Here is a 22,105-nt window from a genome sequence, read left to right on the forward strand (position 1 = left end):
ATTAATTTTTTACTTTAGAATTTTTTCAAAATTTTTAACTTCATTAAATATTTATAAATTTTCATTTATTTTATTGCATTTCATTTTATACTTTGTATTTTTTTTTATTTTTTTTATTTTACGTATACGTATGTTCTCCCCTCATCTTTTTAAAAGGCTATATATATACCTATGCATTATATATGTATGTATTATGTATGCATTATATATGTATGTATTATGTATGCATTATATATGTATGTATTATGTATGCATTATATATGTATGTATTTTGTATGCATATATACACGTTTATATTTCATATTTCTCCTCAAAATATATATGACCTAACGTCAGGTTAAAATATCGAGACAACAAAAAATAATTTATATTATGTTTTATGCCTCCTCACGTATTTCATATTTCTCATTCTGTCTTCTTTCTTCGTCTTTCTTCGTCTTTCGTCGTCTTTAGTCATCTTCGTCTTTTTATTTTTAGTAAAATAAAAAATACGCTTGTATATATCTGTATATATAAATATATATATATATATGTATATATAAATATATATATATATATATATGTATATATAAATATATAAATATATTATATACATTTATATATTTACAATAATACATAGTAACAATATGCCGACAAAAAGGGACTGGATATTATAAGCTACTAGATAATAATACAAAAAAGGAAAAAAATTTTACATGTTGTTCATGTTGCTTTTGTCATCCCATCATCACGTATTTACATTTATGCGCATTTATCTCCATATATACATATACATACATATACATATACATACATATATATATATATATAAAATTCGTCTTTGTAACCTACAAGGAAATAAAGTAATAACATGTAGGATACTTTGTTTTTCATCATTTTTTTTTTCTTTTGTTTTTTCTCTTCTATTTTTTCTCTATTATATTTTCTCTTTTATTTTTTTCTTCTTCATTTTTTACCTTATCATTTTTTTTTTTGTTATTTCTCATACCCTACTTTTTATTATGTATATGGTACATTATGTAGTTTGTCCATTTTTATTTAATTTATTTCTACCTGTAGTGAAGCAAAATTTACATATACTTTTTTTTGCCAGTATTTATGCATATTTTTATGTAAACTAGTTCGTATGTTCATAAGTCTACATATATTTGTACATATATATTTCTATGTATATATTTCTATGTATATATTTCTATGTATATATTTCTATGTATATATTTCTATGTATATATTTTTATGTATATATTTGTACGTATATATTTCTATGTATGTTTATTATACTATATATATATTTTTTTTGTGTTATGTATTTTTGCCATGAGCTAAATTTACAAAAAAGCATATGACAATAAATAAAAAGCAAAAAATCAAAAAAATAAAAAATAAAAAATAAATAAATATTATATATTTATTATATTTATTTAGCTAAATATGTAGAAAAAAAAATAATACAATGCAATGTAGTATAACATAATATAAATTAATGTATAAGAAATTTTTTTTTAAAAATTAGTGCTCCCGTTCTCCCATATTTTACCTTAAGAAGTACTTATATATATATATATTATGTATATGAATATTTTTATTTCGTTCACTCGACCTTTCGGATGTAAAAACTTTTTAAATACAAGATGAGAAAAATCAGTGGAAGAAATGGGTGAAGTCGACGAAGAAGGTCTGTTCCTTCGCCCCATTTATACATAATATATATATATATCATGATATACATATATTTCATATATACATATTCATCATATGTACATATATATGGTATATATGAATGTACCTTATATACATATAAGAACGAGGCATATATTTTTGCAGAAATATACGTTTGAATGAATATGAATCATTTCTGAGTTTAAGAAGTATACCAACATATGTTATACATGTTGAGGCATTGTAACGTATTTATAGCTCCAAGTTTATACTAATTGAAAAATTTTGTATTAATTATTTATGTTCAACGTCGTATATGTTACATTATATTATGTGGACATTGCGCCACTGTATTATGTATATTTTAGTGTAACAATAAACGGGCAAATAGAGCTCAATTAGTAATTACTACATGCTACAATCCCCCATATGTGCTTACCTGTATACGTACTTGCCTGTTTATGTATGTGCATGTATACATACTTTCATATATACATGTGTGAATACATATATGTTCGCCGGTCGAAACCCGTAGGAATTTGAAGCATGCGTTCTTATTTATTAACAATGATTTAAATTTGTTTTAGATGGCACTTTGCTGCAAACATTCTATGGATCTGTAATTGGCTCGACCCTAAGTAGAATTATTCTTTACCCACTCGATACAATTAAAATAAACAAGCAAATTCATATGAATGATTGTAGCAGTGTTGCTACAAGTACGATTAGGAGGCATGCCTGCAATAATAATGCTACTCTAGGAATGAGTTTTTCAATGAAAGGAAAGAAAAACCTTTTCTTTTTTTCATTTATTAAAAAATATGGTCTAAAAGGATTATATAGTGGTTTTCTGTATGACCAACTTTTTTTCTTAGAACAAATCTGCTTGTTCATTCATAAACTGCATACGTGAAGTTGTGCCATCGTATGTATGTTACATGCTATTTATGCGCATACACAGCGTACCGATATATATATATATATATATCCTGTATGCAGTTTTTACTCCCCACCTCACCGCGAGTTGCTCATAAAAATTCCGTTATCCCTGATTGATGTTTATTTCATGAGAATAGCTTTACTCTCATCATTCCGCTTCTCAATTCCTCTTAGTTACTCCACTTTTTTTTTTTTTTTTTTTTTTTTTAATGCGTTCGCAGTTTTTCATCGATGACAACAATTCCTGCAACGAGTTTGTACTTCTGCTGCTTCGAATACTTAAAATTAAAGAAATTAAATTATAATAAAAAATTAAATGAAGAAAGAATAAATTATGAAAAAGATAATTCTGCTTTCGTACACTTTGTTAATTATATCTCCCTAGGTATTTTTCTTTTCTTTTTTTAAAATGCTTCAAGGAAGCGTTCCCTTTGTATTTTTCGACTTTTCTATAGTCATTTTTCTCAGTTATCTTAATTTTATATTTTTCTTAGTTTTTTTATTGTCTTAGTTTTATTATTGTCTTAGTTTTATTATTTTCTTAGTTTTATTATTTTCTTAGTTTTATTATTTTCTTAGTTTTATTATTTTCTTAGTTTTATTATTTTCTTAGTTTTATTATTTTCTTAGTTTTATTATTTTCTTAATTTTATTATTGTCTTAGTTTTATTATTTTATTATTTTCTTAGTTTTATTATTTTCTTAATTTTATTATTGTCTTAGTTTTATTATTTTCTTAATTTTATTATTTTTCTTAATACAGTTAACTTTCTTAGTTTAATCATTTCTCATAATTTACTTTATTTGATTTATTTACTTTATTTAATTTACTTTTTTTTTTTTTTTTTTTTTTTCTTAATATTACAGCATTTTTGGCGGAAGCCATTTCCTGTGTTATATTTGTTCCAATTGATGTCGTTAAAGAAAGATTGCAAGTATTAAAAAAAAAAAAAAATAAAAAGAATAAAAATAAAAATTAAAATAATAACAGAAGTAGCATTAGTAGCAGCGATAGCTATAACAATAATAGAAATAATAATTATAAGAATAAAAGAATAGTAACATTAGACAAGCAAGTGAAAGTATGCATGGCGTGCTTGCTCGTTCGTAATTCCTGAATCATCGAACTTGTCAAAACTTTATCGGTTGCATCGTTGTATCATTAACTGTTATATCTTTCCCCGTTATAACTTTTCCTGATGCGTGTTTACATTTCACTAACCTACCATTTCCTCCCCTTTTAAGACTCAAAAATATTTAAAATTAAGGGAATACAACAAGACTTACTACTTCGTAAGAGACTTAGTACGTAAGGAAGGGCTAAGCAGAGTAAATTTTTATGCCATATACACATACCACATATATGTATCCCGCATGCATACGTCGACAGTTTGTCTTATTCACTATGCCCATATATATGAAGAATACACACCCACACATAAGTATGTATGTATATATATATATATATATATATATATATATGTGCAACATTGGTATCATGTACTTCTCCCCTTTCTAACAAATCTTCAGTTTTATAGAGGATACTGCTCAACGTGCTTAACCTACGGCTTGTTCGGAGGCTCCTTTTTCTTCTTCCAAAATGTAAAACGGGAAAGAGCAACAAAATATCAAAAAAATTGAGAAAAAATAACGAAATAAAAAAATATATAGCATATCAATGAACATGAAGAAATGGGGAAAGAAAAAAATTTATTTAAATTATATTTTTTTTTGTACTTTTTGTCCTTTATGTCATATTTTATTTATTTTTTTTTCAATTTCCCCCCATCTGATAACGATATAGGTTGGGAACAAACTAATGAGCAAGTTGGAAATGGAGCCCTCATATTCTAACAACTTCAAATTAAATTTCATTTGTTCTATGTTATCTGGAATTATTACCTCCCCCTTGGAGGTAGTTAGAATAAGGTACCTTTTTTTTTTTTTTTTTTTTTTTTTTTTTAATAATTTGCTCCTATGCGTAATTCACACACATGTATTTATGCCCATATGTACACATATGTATATGTGCATATATGCGTGTTAATGCATGAAACATACATGTTGTATACCATGTATATATGTCCTCGAAGACCATATGTGGCATGTTCTTTCTTGTATCACTGCTTCTCGACTCATTTTTAGCAATGTTGCAAAATTACAATATTAATTATCGACGAAATAATGTTTTATCGCTTTGTAATTTTTGTAATTTTTTTAATTTTTATAGATTCCAACTACAAGAAAGAAATAAAACTCCCTTTTACTACTACAACTCCTTCGACGTAAAATAAAAAAAAAAAAAAAAAAAAAAGGAAAAAAAAGGAAAAAAAAGGAAGAAAAAGGAAAAAAAAGGAAGAAAAAGGAAAAAAGGAAGAAAAAGGAAAAAAAAGGAAGAAAAAGGAAGAAAAAACTGCAAGCTCATAAATACACGCATGTATGAATATTCATGTATATATTTACGTGTATATACTTGTGCACAGTTATATTACATAAACGTACAACATCTGTAGTGGCAGCAGTTCAGCACAGCTACCGCGTCAGCTACTTCTGAACAGCTACCTTCTTCACAACTTTATTATACCATTTTGTTGAAAATCATAAATGTAGGGAATAGCAAAATTGTTAAGGGAAGAAGGAGGAAGTTTTTTCAATTTGTTTAAAGGAAACTTATATAGGTGTTCATTGGTCTGTCTTAGTATGACTATAAACGTAACAATCATTGATATGTATAAAAAATTTGTACGCATTTCAAGTGCAAAAGGTGGTAACAGTATTACTGGGAAAAACTGACTTATCTTACAAAAAAAGGGACCGAAGCACGAAAAAATAGCATATATGTATATATATATATATATATATATAACATTTGCTTTTGAAAATGTTAAAATAATGGGCATTCCCTTGCTTTCCATAATTTTTTTTTTTTTTTTTTTATCCTTTAAACATACAACATAAACATATATATGTAGTATTATACACTTACCAATATGTACTGTTCGGGAAAAAAAAAAAAAATACTATACTTTCATTTTTCGCTTCTTCCTATATTTCATAAAATTTTATATATTCAGTTAACTCTAATTTGTTGTTATATTCTTCAAAAAAAAAAAAGCATTAGTGTAGTAACTGCGCTGTTCGCATAATATAGCCGCGTTAAATTCTCAGTACAGTAAATACATATTTTTTTATATATTATACATATGTGTAGTGTTATATAGGCACAAATATATATATATATATATAAGTAAACATGCATATATATATATACGTGTACGAAAAAAAATAAAAAGGAAAAGATGTAACGATAAAATAGATATGCATTTATAATAATAATATACATGATATGGGCAACTTAAGAAAAACTTAATAATTTTAAAAAACATATGTAAAAAACCTACAAATAAGTAATTATCGCATGTATCACATCCTTCGTGGGTTGTACCAATGCATACTGGCCGTTCAAGTTGCATTTTCTCCAATTCATCTGCAATACCTGAATGCATACACACATACGTTACATATATATATATGCACATACATACATACACTCGTAAATATATATACATATATATAACCGTGTATATACTAACAATAGTGGTGTGCAAATACGCATAATTAACTAAAATGAAAGAAATTATTAAGGTGTTCTTCTTCTTTATTCCCATTACTCATTCCCCTTTCGCACTTTTTCCCTAAAAAATGCTACTTAACTATCCGTGGTTCCATAACGCGAATCTATCTTTCTATTTTAACCATTCCTATGTAATTCTTTTTTATAATACATGTAAGCACAACAACAAAATGAAGTTATCTATTCCACCTCGCATTTTTTTTTTTTTTTCTTTTTTCTCCTGAACATACAATAATTTATATATGCGTACTGTACAGTAATATACATCAGACGTGCACACACACATACATATAAATGCTCATACTTGCTATGTTACAATTTCTCTAAATCGTTCTGTACACACAAAAATGCCGTACATACTCAAAAGGCATACGTGTGCACATATAACACATACTTACAACACACAAAGAAACACACATATTTTTTTACATGTACGTGTGCGAAATATTCACTTTGTTCCCCTTTTCACCTGACTTGGTCATAATTTACCAGGAACTTCTAAACACATGCGCGCAAAAAAAAAAAAAAAAAAAAAAAAAAATGTTTTTACATTTTGCAAAAGTTTCTCACAATTTTTTCATATTTCCCTTTTCACGTAAGTCGACCAAGTTGTTTTTGTATTTTTTTTCCACGTCGTTTTGAAAATTCAGCATGTTGTTTGTCATTGTGATTTGATGATTATCACTTTCTTTTTTTCTGTTTTCCCTAGGCATAAAATTAAATTGATTATTCAACGATTCAACATATTTCACATTCATGTGCATGTCATTTAGTGTGCTTTTTCCAAGAATATTGTACATATTGTTTTCATTATTTTGCAATTTTTTCAAGTTATTATTCCTCTGAGTGTTCAATTCAGTCGTATTGGTATTTGCTCCTATGTTCACATTTCCGTTCGCGCTGTTTACTTTTTGTCCATTACTCGACACATCAACACCTTCCTTGTTACTTTTGCTTATGTTAATGCGGGATAACAAACTCGAGTCCAAGTTTCCCCCACTATTCGTGTTACTCTCATGGTACATATTCATCTTTTTAAAGAAATTCTCCTGATTTACTAAGGAATTATCGTATTCCAATATGTTCGCCTCACTGTTCGTAATTTTTAAGTTCGACAAGTCGTTATTTAGCATGAGTAGCTTATTTACGCTTTTTAACTCGGACGATTCAATTCCATGCATGTTGTTATGAATGTTTCTGCTGTTATTGTTACTGCTATGATTGTTACTGCTATGATTGTTACTGCTATGATTGTTACTGCTATGATTGTTACTGCTATGATTGTTACTGCTATGATTGTTACTGCTATGATTGTTACTGCTATGATTGTTACAGCTATGATTGTTACTGCTGTTATTGTTACTGCTATGATTGTTACTGCTGTTATTGTTACTACGATGAATACTACTTCCATAACCTTTACTGCCATGATTGTTGTTGGTGCTCCTTTCTATGTTAACAGCAGCATGACTATTTATCTCTTTGGAAACTTTATTATTCATGTTATTTGTGCAATTACTGTTTTTCAAATTTTGCAGATTACTACTACTGCCGCCATTTATCATCAACTTATGGTTCGCCAGAGAATCATCGTTCATGCTGTCATTTCTTGGTACATATTTCGTTTGTGCCTGGCTATTTTTCATGTTATTATAACCTACATCAAAAATACCATTCAATGAGTTGTTTAGATGACTACCACCACTATTAGTTGAGTTCATCACACGACTGTTACAATTTTTTCCGCCAATGTTATTATTGCTGTTACCATTGTTACTATTTCTGTTGTTGTTATTGTTAGTATTGGCATTCCCATTACCTCCAACGGTACCTGCCCCCTTTTTCCTGTTCATTTTTTTGGAGTTACGTCCAGTATTCTGATTCATAGCACTTGTACTCCTGGTATTACTATTATTATTATTATTATTTCCACTTAACACATTTGTCTTCATAGAACCATTTAAATTGTTTGTTGCATTCATTTGCTGACTACTTATTTTATTCACACTTACACCGTTATAGTTCATTTGAATTACCGTTGAGCTATTTTTGTTATTACCATTGCTATTACTACTATAATAATTACTATTATTATTATTATTACTATTACTATTACTATTATTATTACTATTACTATTACTATTATTATTACTATTACTATTACTATTACTATTACTATTACTATTATTATTATTATTATTATTATTACTATTACTATTACTATTACTATTACTATTACTATTACTACTATTATTATTACTACTATTATTATGATTACTATTACTATTACTATTATTATTACCGTTCTTTCTATCAGCGCTGTCGTTTACTATACAGCTGCTGCTCATATGGTTCGTCATCAGCAAATCTTGATGAGCCTCTATTGGGGTTAGCACCATTTTACTATTACTACGATTATTACTGATGTTGTTGCTGTTACCATTGTTGCTTCTATCATTACTACTTATGTTATTATTGCTGCTATTGTTGTTTCCACTATTTCCATTGTTATTACTACTACCACCATGTATAATGTCCTTAGCTTCGAACAAAAAGGTGGGAGTATTTTTTGAAAAAGCGTAATCCCAGTAATTTCTTAAATCTTCATACAAACAATTTTCATCAATTTTTATGTTATCAGCACTCACATTTCCTATAGCACCCACACCTCCAACCGACCCAACATTAAAGTCATCCTTACATCTATTCAAGTTCGTTAACATGCCGTCCAACTTTTCATAGCATTTTAAAATTTTATTGTACAAGTCCGAAGGTATATACTTACACACGTGCTGATTTAATATAAGCTCTTCTAGCAATAACGACGTGTTCAATATATCAACTTTGTACTTGTCATATGTATTTTTTAATTCATTTACTTGTCTATATTCTTCCTCTCTACTTACATTAAAATTATTTTTATCTAAGTCTTTTCTCAACACATTCGGGTTGAAGAGGGTTATATTGTTATCACTTAGAAGAGCATTGTTATTAATGCTCCTACCATTATAATTATGACTATCATTATGACTGTTTCTATTTCTGCTTTCTAAATATAAAGACAAATCGTCGTTTAAATTTTTTGGTATTGATTCGATGAGATTACTAAATTCTATTTCACTTTTACTTAGCATCCGATCCTCATTAAGTTTCGCCTCCATTAAAATTTTCATAGAATTCTTGTTACATGCACTGTTCATGTAAATTGTTTCACCACTATTGTTTTTCATCGGAGTGGTATTTTTCGCGCCCTTACCGTTGTTCTGATTGCTATGAATGTTATTATTAAAACTGATGTTGTCTACATTTCTACTGTTCTCCTCATCTTTTATCTTCGTAGATATCATTCCACCATCGTTCTTAACTGCCTTCAAATTTATGTTTGCTCTATTCATGTTGTGAGAAGGTGTACCATCCAACAGGGAGTTGTTATAGGCAAAATGGGGGGCATTAGGATCTGCGCTAAAACTATCATTCTTGCTACTAACGCGCACATTAACGTGAGTATGTTTCTCGTTAAGGTGCCCTATGGTCGTGCTGGCCGTAGCTGCAGTTGCACTCGTAACGTTCGTATTCCCAGAAAAGCTTGGAAAACCAGTATTACTGTTATTACTTATATTATAAAAGCTATCAATGCTGGTATTCAACTCGATGCTGTTGTTCCTTACCTTTATTATTTGGGATCTCACACCGGCAGAGGTGGTGCTAACTATGTCCTGCTCTACTTTAACATTCTTTCCCGCTTGACCTTCCATTCCAACACCGTTTCCACTAACATCATTTCCACTAACATCATTTCCACTAACACCGTTTCCACCTACATTTTCAAGCTCTTTCTGCGGGTGCTTCTTTCCCCTAAAGGCATCAACCAAAAGGTTATATATGCTTACCTTATTATTTCCATTTGAAACTGGAGTGCTAACACTTTTTTCCTTATCCAAATGTATGTTACTGCTCATGCTAGTAGTACTATTCACTCCTATTGCATTATTAGATGGATGCATACCATTTTCACGATTAGACTTAATACTATTAGATACGAAGTTGTTATTATTAAGGGCAAGGCCAATATTGTTTTTTCCTGCCATTTTTCCCTTTTTGGAATCATTCATAATATTGTTGAGTTCAGACCTTTTTCCAATCGAATCTACGTCGTCCATATTTAATCCATCTATGTTAATATTTAAATTTTTATATTCGTCCAAAGTGTAATACGCATTTTTCATTACATTCAATCCATCGATCTTTGTATTATTATTACTATTACTATTACTACTATTATTATCCATCGCTACTGCGATTTTGCTCTCCTCCGCCATATCATTTCGACTAGTTGAAACTTGGCTAATATTATTGTTGTCCATATTACACAGTTTGCTAATATTTTCATTTGAAAAAGATTTCACTGATTTTATATCAAATATATCATATGCATTGTTATTATTAATAATACCAATGTTTCCATACCCCACTTGACCCTGCCTCCTCTTCACATAACTATTACCAATAATACTATTATTAACAACAAGACCCTTCTTTTCCCCTTTGTTGTCCAAATCCTCCATATTGTTGCTATTTGTTATAAGTGCTTGGGACATAATATTTTTGGACCCTTCTGTATTCTTCTTCATGATTTGATGTTGATAGTTATCATTCTTTGTATTCCTTTTTTTCTTGTCCTCCTCTATATTGACACTATGATTATTCACTACGTTCATTATATTTCCATTTGATAAGTATCTATTTTCATTTTTTTTCTTATCCTTCAAATCACTTGGAATGATTGTTTTCCCCCTCCCTTTGTTTTGTGCTATATACTGCACTCCGCAAGGTACTCCATTATACCCTTCTCGTTCATCCACCGCTTTATCCACCGCTTTATCCACCGCTTTATCCACCGCTTCATCCACCGCTTCATCCATCGCTTCATCCACCACCTCCTCCTCGATGTCCCTCCTCCCGGTTATCACATATTTAGAATACTTTTCCCTGATGAATTGTTTAAAGAACGATTTATTTAAATCAAAACTTAGGTCCTTACCGTTTGTACCATTACTAGTATTGACCGGTTTGGCATTTATTAACAAGTCGATTATATAAGTATGCTTGTCTTGTATATACTTATTAATCTGATTGACAGTTACACATAAGGGAAGTATAATATTTATGTCCTGTTCATATAAATATTCAAAAAAAGAATATATATTTGAAGAGGATGTTAAATATAACACTTCGGTAAAAATTGCTTTTTTATTTTTTTTCATATCTGCTTTATTTATTTCTTTTTTTTTATTATTTTCAATTATTATTTCTTTGTTACTAATTTTATAAATATATGTTGACCATAAAATTGAAAATTGTATCATCTGTAGAGTTTCATACGATATATCATAATATTCATTAGCTAGTTTAACTTGTTCATCTGTTAAAAATGACGAATTTAAAAAATTTTTTTTTTTTTCTTTAAAATCCTTTGGTACACTCAGAAACTCCATAATACCTAACTCAGATAATTTATTCCATATATTTAACTTTAAATTTACCATCTTTTGTCGAATTATTTCACTTTTCTGGCAAACAAGCTTCAACTCATTTGCTACATAACTACACATTAAACATATGAAGGAATCATTCCCATTTTTGTAATCACTGTCACTTATATTCTTCCGATTATCCAAACCATTATTCATGTTGTTATTATTCATGCTTTTACCACTCCAGTTTCCACTTCTATCTCCGCTTCTACTTCTTGTCCTTCCTTTACATTCCTTTCCCCTTCTGTCTTTGATACCCCTCAACAGATTATTGTTATATAAGTAGAGAAGCCCTGGGAAGCTAAAAGGTAAAAAGGATTTATCTTTCCACAATTCCTTCATATCTAACACAGCACTACAGTCTAGGATTATGTACAAGGGCAAATTACTTACACTGTCTACCCCATCTGTTCTATTTTCACCATTGTTCATCTCGTTCGTCAAATTGCTCATACTTCTATCTGTGCTTCTATCAATACTTCTATCCAAGTTTATGTTATTTCCACCGATTCTTGCGCCATGAATTTCGTTGTCGTCATCGTCACTAAGTCCTTCCTTCATGTTGTTAATATTAAATTTTTCATCTTTTCTTCCACCTCCTCTTCCATGCCCTCTTCCACTTCCTATTTCACTTTCTCTTTCTTTTTCTTTTTTTTTCTTTTTTTTTTTCTTTTTATTTTTTAATTTTTTTTTATTTATATCTATATTACTGGCCTCATCCTCGTCGTTCTTCACACCGTTGGAGGAATTTATCATTTTTTTATTTGAGTTGAACGATTTTGTAGATACTCTCTTACTGTCTTCCTTGCCTTTTTTTTTATTTTTTCTCAACTCCTTAAAAGCATTCCTGTCTTTGAAATTGCAATCAATACTTTGTTCGATCGATTCACTCTGTTCACTTTCTCCATCATCTTCTTCCTCCTCTTCCTCCTCCTCCTCTTCCTCTTCATCATCTTCTTCCTCCTCTTCGTCGTCCTCCTCCTCATCCTCAAAATCGTCGTCATCGTCATCTTCATCATCATCGAAGTCTTCTTCTTCATCTTCCTCGTCCTCCTCTTCGTCCATATCTTTCACATTATCGTTGTCCTTCTCCTCCTCCTCCTCCTCGTTCTGCTCCTCCACCTTTTCCCCATAGCGCTTGCCGAGAACCGCCTTGCTTTTACTATTATTATTTTTACTATTTTTTTTATTATTACTGCTATTGTTTCCACTGTTGTTATTGCTATTACTTTTTTTATTACTTTTTCCGCCAATTGATTTACCCCCAACACTCTTAGCCCCAACACTCTTAACCCCAACACTCTTAGCCCCAACATTCTTAGCCCCAACATTCTTACCGCCAATAGCTTTATTGCTAACATCACTGCTATCATCGGTGCTCAGGTTCACTTTAAGACTACTACCTACGACACTAATATTGTTATTCTTGCTTTCCAAAGAACTGAAGGGTTCATCAAGATCCATATTTTTGTCATCAATATTACACTCACGAGTTTTTTCTACATCCAGTATGGACGAAGAAAATTCTTTTTTTTCATCCTTGGTTATCTTACCATTCGTACTAATTAAATTTTCTTTTTGATGAATAAACATGTACACGTGCATAATTGGTGTATTCCGAATAGTAGCATTTAAACATTTATAAGGACAACATCTTTTATCACTTTTTAAAGCAGAACAAATAATTAAATTACTTTTATACCCTCTTTTTTTTTTTGCAAATTCTTCTACTTCTTTTAGAATTTCTTTTGGATTTTGAATACAATTATATTCTAATCTAATCCAAACAGGTATTTGTGTATGTTTGTAAGAACTTTGGTATTTATCATATCTTGGATATACATAATTACTATCTTTTTTAGCTTGAACAAAACTTAATAATAATTCTTTACACGTATTATCTTGTACATAATTATGTGATAGATGTAATTCTTCCATAGGTATTTTTTGTATATACACTAATTGTTTTATTAATGATACACCATCATCTTTTATATTATTTTTATATAATTTTAATATATTTACTCCTATGTTTTCATTATAATTTAAAATATATTTCAGTAGAGTTTTTAGCCCTACACATGTAATATAATTTTCACTTAAATCAATATTTAGACAATAAAAATTATTATATACAATTTTTATAATTTTTTTTAATACTTTTACTAACTCCACTATATGACTGTCATGTAACGACTTATTATTCAATGATATATCCAAGTACCGTAATAACTTCTTACCCTTGTTGTTTTTAAAGGTAAGCTTTTTGCTTTCCCGGATGTACACCTCCATCATTACCTCCTATACTCACTACTCCTGCCCGTGTTCCTTCCTCTCTATGTACTCCCACTCTTTTCCTGTTACTGATACGTGTGCCTTTACGTGTTATGCGTTATGCGTTACGCGTTACGAGGTATACGTTATATCTTATATATTATTGTTACTCCGCTATTTTATTTTTTTTATCCTTTATAATTTTTTTTTTTAAAAAAAAAAAGAAAAAAAAAAATATAGTTATACATATATACATATATATATATATATATATATATATATATATATATATATATATATACATACATGCGTTCATAAAAGTATATGCTGCTCAAAATATCTGGCGTCATATATTTTCTTACTTAAAAACTTTTCTTCCCTTAGCTTTTATTTTTTTTTATTTTTATTTTTTTTTATTTTATTTTTTTATTTTGGCGTTCATATATTTTTGTTGCTTCTTATTTTATTTTATTTTATTTTTTAAAAAAAAAAGCCAAAAAAACTATATGAGGTTGGAGGGGAAAAAAAAAAAAAAAAAATTAATTAAAAAGGTACTTCATAAACATACATGTGTAAATACATATACATACATACTTACGTAAATATATATATATTTTAATACATAGGTATATTTTTAATGCATATTCACATATACATATGTATATGCATATTCATATAAACATACTCCATATACATATATATGAACATATTTTGATGCCTACTCAATGTAGTATATGCGACTACATAGTACTGTGTAGCGCGATAGTATGTATTATTTTTTTCTTTCTATTCCTTTCAAAAAGTACCCTATAAGGCTCCCTCTTACTCTTTAATAACAGTAACAAGAACATGATTCATATAAAAATAATAATATATATAATAGTACATACATATAATAATATTTTCACATAACAATACGTACAGTAATATATGCACATAACAATACGTACAGTAATATATGCACATAACAATACGCACAGTAATATATGCACATAACAGTACGTACAGTAATATATGCACACAACAATACGTACAGTTACACATACAGTAATATTATCTCAAAATATTTGCTTTCTTCATAACTTTCATGGGGATTATTTATTTTTATGTATATGGGCGGGAGGAGGAAAAAAAAATAAAAAAAAAAGGTGAGAGTGAAAAGGACGAACGTGAAATGAAACAGTGAAATACAATTCAAATGAGAAGAGCAAAATTTTGATAAGGGAAAAAAAAATTGAAAAAATTAGCTAAATTTTTTTATTATATATTTATATACAGTAAATATGTGTATACTTGCGTAAATTACAAGAGGGTGGAATTTAAACATGTAAATTGCGTTTACGTATATGTACATATACATATGTACATACATACATACATACATACATATATATATATATATATATATGCTCATATACATAATACGTATGTAAATGAATATGTGCATAAGTACATAAGCATAATTATATACACGTATATTCATATACATACCCACACATACTTGGCAAGTTCATGCGCATTTAAACTGTTTCAGTCAAAAAACCTTAAGCAAACGAATTAATTATTGAAAAATATGATGAATTTGTAATGAATGAGTTTACCATTATTCACATGTACTGTTAATAAGTTAACAATAAAAATTAAATCAAAAGGGATACATGTATACATAAGCATTATATACTTACATATACATAATATATATATATATAATATTTACATAAATATGTATGTTCGTAAATATGTACATATACATATATACATATATACATATATATATATATATATATATACAAACGTACGAATAATTTTTATAAATTTTTGATGGTCCCAAAATCGTTCACGTAAGGAGTAATATTTACTCTGTAAAGCTCATGCTTTGAAGAAGGCAAAAATAATTAGATTTAAAAATATATGGTACAAGAATAAAAACAATACGTATAAAATTTATAATATTATACAAAGGAATAAGGAATAAACGCGTTATGCATATAATACGAATATACGCATACATATATATATATATATATATATATATATATATATATATGTATACGTTCATATTATGTCATATATATAACACTTCATATACAAAATTTTTTTTAAAATTTATACTATATCGCTGTTTAAATATTCTGCTGCATATTATTTGGCATAGTACGGTATGTGAACGAATGAAAAATATTTGTACTTTTTTTTATTATTTAATCAATTTTTTTCCTGCGCATAGCAGTAATAAACATTCTTTTTGCAATATATAAATGGTATACATTTAATACATAAATATATATATATGTACATATATACATATGTATTATAAAGTAAAAATTGTATAAAATGTATGTAAACATAAATTGTACTTACGTACATATATATATATATATATATATATATATATACTTGCATTTATACATATATATATTAATACATAAATCACAAACGGATTACTATTTTTAGAAAAATAAATCCATCAAAAAAAAAAAATAAACGTAAATTAAATAAATTTTGAACGTTTTTATTTTGTTTAGAGTATTTATGTATTTATGTATGTATATATATATGTATGTATATATATATGTATGTATGTATATATGTATGTATGTATTTATGTATGTATGTATATATATGTATATATTTTTATATATGTTCAAAACGTGCAATTATTTTTTGAAAAGCTATACATGAGATATTGTTCGCTTTGCGGTTAATATATATATTTTTTGATTCTATATATATATAAAGTACATTTATATATACATATTCATATATATATATTATTATTAAAAAAAAAATAGATATAAAGGAACCATATTCATGTAAAACGAAATTCTTTTATTTTATTCTTTTTTCATTTGGACAAAATTGTACCATATTATTTTATATTCATAATTTAAGCAGCATAATTTCACAAATTTTGTATTTAAAAAAAAAGGTAGAAAAATGATAAAAATAATTACATGATTATTATATGTATGTACGAAGTGCGAATTGCTGCTATATTTTGATGTACAATAAAATATTAGCGTATATTATAATAGCACGCATATAATATACATATATATATACATATATATATATATTGATATGTGTATAAACATATGCGTAAAAATGATTATGCCATTTTCCAACTTTCAAAAAAAAGAATATAAAACAAATCTCTTTGATTCATATTTTGTTAAGCTGTTTTTTTGTTAGAAAAATATTTTATATTTTTTGTAAATTTTTGCTATTTTATTTTTACTTCGTTATTTTTGCGCCTTCAAAATGGGACGTATATTATTTTTGCTTCAATTTTGCTTCATTTTTGTGTAAGTTTTATAAACTGTTCTGATTTAATATGTTTTGATTTAACCGGTTTAATTTGCTTATTTTCCTTTATTCTCATAACTGACCCTTTTTACTCTTTTTACATTCGTTAATCAGAACGATGAAAATTGGTTAAACCTGTATTTTATTTATTTATTTTTTTTTTTATTTTTTTTTTTCCATGATCCGAATATGCACAGTTCAGGTAATTTTGCAAAATTAGCTGTAATTAAATGTGTTATTTTGCGTAAGGTTAAAAATTTTTATAAACAGTCATCTCTTTTTTCGTATTATTTGGTACGATATTGTATTAATTTGTACCACTTGGTTTTATTTGGTACGATATTGTATTAATTTGTACCGCTTGGTTTTATTTGGTACGATATTGTATTAATTTGTACCGCTTGGTTTTATTTGGTACGATATTGTATTAATTTGTACTGCTTGGTATTAATTTGTACTGCTTGGTATTAATTTGTACTGCTTGGTTTTATTTGGTACTATTTGGTTTTATTTGGCATTTTTTTTTTTTTTTTTTGAAATGGAATATAATTTATAAGCTCAGAATAATGTTTAATTCAGTTATATACCACTTTTACAAACATAAAGACCTAAGTTCTGAAATGAGAAACACCTGTGAAAGGACCTTTTTAATTAGTATAAATGGTTGTAGAAAATAATAATCATCAGGAAAAAAAAAAAAATGAAAAATAATGTAATAAAATTGCATAGATTTTTCCTCTTCCTCATCATGTATGCACAGCAAAACATGTTATCAGTATAAATACTCATACACATAAATGTATATACATATGTATATACATATGTGCATATATCCCCCCCTTAAAAAAAAGATGTTTTCAAAAAGTGTAGCATTTTGTTTTATATGCTCATAAACGTTTGTAAAAAATTTACATGATATTGCACACATGTGTACATATATAGGAATGTGCTATCGCTGTAGGGTAGTTTTTTTTTTTTTTTTTATTAATCCTTGTAAACAAGTACATTCGTAGGAAAATTAGTCCTTGTTCATTAGGGTTACAAAGAAATTTTAATTATTTGCACATACCACTAATGTAAACATTATGCATTGTAAGTTATTATACCATTTGTGTTAGCATACAAATACTTTGAGGTCTTTTTTTTTTTTTTTTTTTTTTTTTTATCAAATATATGCAAATATGCTACGAAACCATTTTTGAAAATTTTCAACCTTAATAAAATTTATAAACATATAATACAGGTGTTGTGTGTATTTTCTTTTTTCTACAATTTTTTTACGTTTTACGTATTTTTGTTTTGTCAGTGTGTTAAAGGGGTAACATAAAAGAGCTTATTTTTTTTTTTCGTTCTTTCGTTTTTTCCTGCTTTCTGTTATATTTTTTTTTTTTCGAATTGATAAAGAGAATAAACCATACAATCGTTTCGTTAAAAAGTTAGACAACTTTTAATTGTGTGAAGAGCTTTTAAAGTTTCATTAGGGGAAAACAAAACTTCAAACGAATCCGAAATTTTACACGGTAAAATTTGCCTGCACATGTACATATATATGAATATGTATATACATGCATATGCATATGCCTGTTATATGCGCCATGCATTCAACAAATACATAGATTATTATGCTCACGTATCGCATATTTAAAAAAAAAAAAAAAAAATTGACAAAAAGAAAGTAGCATTAACTCGAAAGAAAAGTTTTCCCTTTTATTCTGTTTTAATGAGTATTTTCCATATTCACACAAATTTGGTATATATACCATAAGCTTTTTTTTTTTTTTTTTTTTAAGTACAACTATATATATTCGTCTATTCATATGTTTAACCAAGAATGAATAGGTTCATATCCATTTGTGCGAATAAATAAATATGGGTGTACATTGGAAATGGACTTAAATTGCATACATGGAAAATAAAGCAAAGCACTTTTATAAAGTTAATGTAGGCTTTTCTTTTCCTATTTTTTACGCATAATCTCGGTATTCTGATGCCTTCCGCGAATGTTTGTACGTATTTTAAAAAATTATACAGTTAGAACGATATATATATTCGCATGCACATGTAAAGAGGCACATATCCAAATGCAAAGTAGCGCATATGTATATGTAACGCCGTACCCACACAAAGACGACGTGACAAAATAGAGTCAAGTTTGCTACATACATTATTGTGCATATTAGGCACCTCTTAATTACGATATCTCATTACGTAAAAAAAAAAAAATAATAAAATAAAATAAAAAATTGCTTTCAAAAAAAATGCACTTTGTGCCTGAACAACTAAGGTGGTAATACAAAAGGGGAAGAGGTTATATTTTTGTTTTTTTTATTTTTACAAAAACAGCTAATTTATCAAATGGATAAGCGTTTTCCATTCCTCTGGTAACATGCCTAACACGTATAAATATTTTTCATGTTTCTTTTTCTTTAAAAGTAAAACAATTTTCGTCATTTCTTCCTTACTTATGTCCTTTTTATTATCGTTAATGAATTTTATGCAATTTTGTAGTATACGACTTTTATTAAGTAGCACTAAATGATCGGGGATGATTTTCTCACTCTGCCTTATTTCGCTTTGGTTCATTTCGCTTTGGTTCATTTCGCTTTGGTTCATTTCGCTCTGGTTCATTTCGCTTTGGTTCATTTCGCTCTGGTTCATTTCGCTTTGGTCCATTTCTCTCTGGTTCATTTCGCTCTGGTTCATTTCGCTCTGGTTCATTTTGCTCTGGTTCATTTCGCTTTGGTTCATTTCGCTTTGGTTCATTTCTCTCTGGTTCATTTCGCTCTGGTTCATTTCGCCCTGGTTCATTTCGCTCTGGTTCATTTCGCTCTGGTTCATTTCACTCTGCTTCTTTCCGATCTGCTTCCTTTTGCTGCACTTTTTTTTCGCCAACTCGCTTTGTTGTTCACTCAGAGTGGGTGTATAGTCATGACTGCATTTCTCCTTGCCATTTCGAAAAGGCACACGAGATGAAAGTGAAAGGGGTAATAAGTCGAGCAGGATAACTGAATAGAAGTAACATAAGAATTCATTAATATTCATTTTTTCAATTTTGTTCATTAAATTGATAGCTATTTTATGTAAAATTTCTTTTTCATAATATATAGCATGACATAATCTTGAAAAACCTTTAGCATTAAAATTAAAAATATTTTGAATAATAATAGGTTTTAATTTCTCAATATGTTTATGTAAAATTTTATATTTGTGCAAACACCAAATTAATAAGGCTAAATACTTATGATGTATATTATTTACATAATGATAGTTGTTTAAATCCTTTTCCATTAAATGAATAAATTCGTCATCATATATACATAATTTTGATAAGTTGTAAAAATTGATAATTTTATGTAAAGTGCTTAAGTGTTCATATTTTTTTACCATTTCTTTTATAATTATAAAGGACACAATATTTTCTTTAAATAAATATGCATTTGTAGGTGATAAGTCATGTACTTGTAATACTTCAACTGAGTTGCAATCATTTGAATAGTTTTCTGAAGGTGTATGATGCATTGAATAAACATCCTTTCTATTGTTTACTTGTAGAGATATATCATATTTGGAATAATTATTTCTAAAAGAATAATTCGAAATAACACTTAGTATATCAGTTAGTTCAATGGCCGATAATAAATGTAATTCTTCATCCACCTTTTCAATTACTTGTATCATAAAATGGATAATAAAATCTTTATGTGATATATTTCTCTGATTAGAGGGAATACTTTTTCGAAATTTTCCTTGCCTTAAATATTGTAGTATATCTGATAAAAAAAAATTTGCTCTGTTAATCTCTTCAAGGTAAAGATCGATTAACACTTTTGTATATACTCTTGATATACCAATATAATTGTATATATTTAATTTTTCTTTAATTTTTTCTATATAATTTATAATTAATCTATATATATACATATTCCTATTTTTGTTCAATATATATAAAGGCTCCAAAACTAACAACACATTTTCTACACTGAAACAATCCAGTCTATATATCAAGTATTCTATAAGTTGATCTACCATCTCTTTCTTTTTATCATAATAATACAAATAAGAATAAATATGAAAAATATTTACTATTTGATCCGGTGTATACGTTTTCAAGTGATATATTATTTGAGATTCCACATGGGGTAAAAATACTTCATAAATAAATTCCTTAGTAATCTGCTTTTTCAAGATAACGTACTTTTCATCCTTGCCGCTGGTCAGCTCGCTACTACCAGAACTGCTTCTTATGCTGCTTCCGCTCTTGTCACTCTCTTCGTTCAACAGAACGCATTTATTTGCACTTCCAACGTTAGCCTTATTTCCTCCTTCACAATCATTTATCTTCCTTGGAGCTATTTTCGTTCCTTCATTTCCTACCTCTTCGCACATATCCCTCTCCTTATAACCATACTTGGGGTCCTCCTTTCCTCCCTTGATTTTTTTCCTTTTTAACAGGTGTTGGTACTTTTCAATTATTTGCGTACTATTGTAGTCTACACTATCCCTGCTATTACTGCTATTAGTGTTATTACTATTGCTATTAATACTTCTATTATTATTATTATTATTATTATTATTATTATTATTATTATTATTATTATCACTCCGCTCGATGTCCTTGTTATTGATAAATGCTGCATTCTCGTTTATGCTACTAAAACATTTAACCGTGTACATTGTTCTGTACGTGTGCAAAACCCTGGTGCGCCGCGTAAGATGCAAGCTTTGGGGATATTTTTTAAAAGGGAAAAATTTCATTTGC

At 28.0% G+C, this 22,105-nt stretch overlaps 3 protein-coding genes across 3 annotated transcripts; 1 reads left to right on the plus strand and 2 right to left on the minus strand.

The window, feature by feature from the left end:
• Positions 1–2,088: 2,088 nt before the first annotated feature.
• On the plus strand, positions 2,089–5,391 carry PmUG01_02015500 (mitochondrial carrier protein, putative; the record flags this gene model as incomplete). The annotated part of the gene is made up of 9 exons (XM_029008627.1): positions 2,089–2,122; positions 2,247–2,511; positions 2,820–2,983; positions 3,466–3,533; positions 3,844–3,927; positions 4,129–4,200; positions 4,403–4,527; positions 4,829–4,883; positions 5,209–5,391. The coding sequence occupies 9 exons, from the start codon at positions 2,089–2,091 to the stop codon at positions 5,389–5,391; spliced, it is 1,050 nt and encodes a 349-aa protein (XP_028860168.1).
• Positions 5,392–6,798: 1,407 nt separating this feature from the next.
• PmUG01_02015600 (conserved Plasmodium protein, unknown function) lies at positions 6,799–14,061 on the minus strand (the record flags this gene model as incomplete). Its single annotated transcript, XM_029008628.1, has 1 exon — positions 6,799–14,061. One exon carries the CDS (start codon positions 14,059–14,061, stop codon positions 6,799–6,801), a length of 7,263 nt encoding a protein of 2,420 aa, XP_028860169.1.
• A 5,628-nt stretch (positions 14,062–19,689) lies between these two features.
• Positions 19,690–22,020, minus strand: PmUG01_02015700 (conserved Plasmodium protein, unknown function; the record flags this gene model as incomplete). Its single annotated transcript, XM_029008629.1, has 1 exon — positions 19,690–22,020. One exon carries the CDS (start codon positions 22,018–22,020, stop codon positions 19,690–19,692), a length of 2,331 nt encoding a protein of 776 aa, XP_028860170.1.
• Between the last annotated feature and the right edge of the window lie 85 nt (positions 22,021–22,105).

This window comes from Plasmodium malariae, assembly GCF_900090045.1.
Source record: "Plasmodium malariae genome assembly, chromosome: 2".
NCBI lineage: Eukaryota > Apicomplexa > Aconoidasida > Haemosporida > Plasmodiidae > Plasmodium > Plasmodium malariae.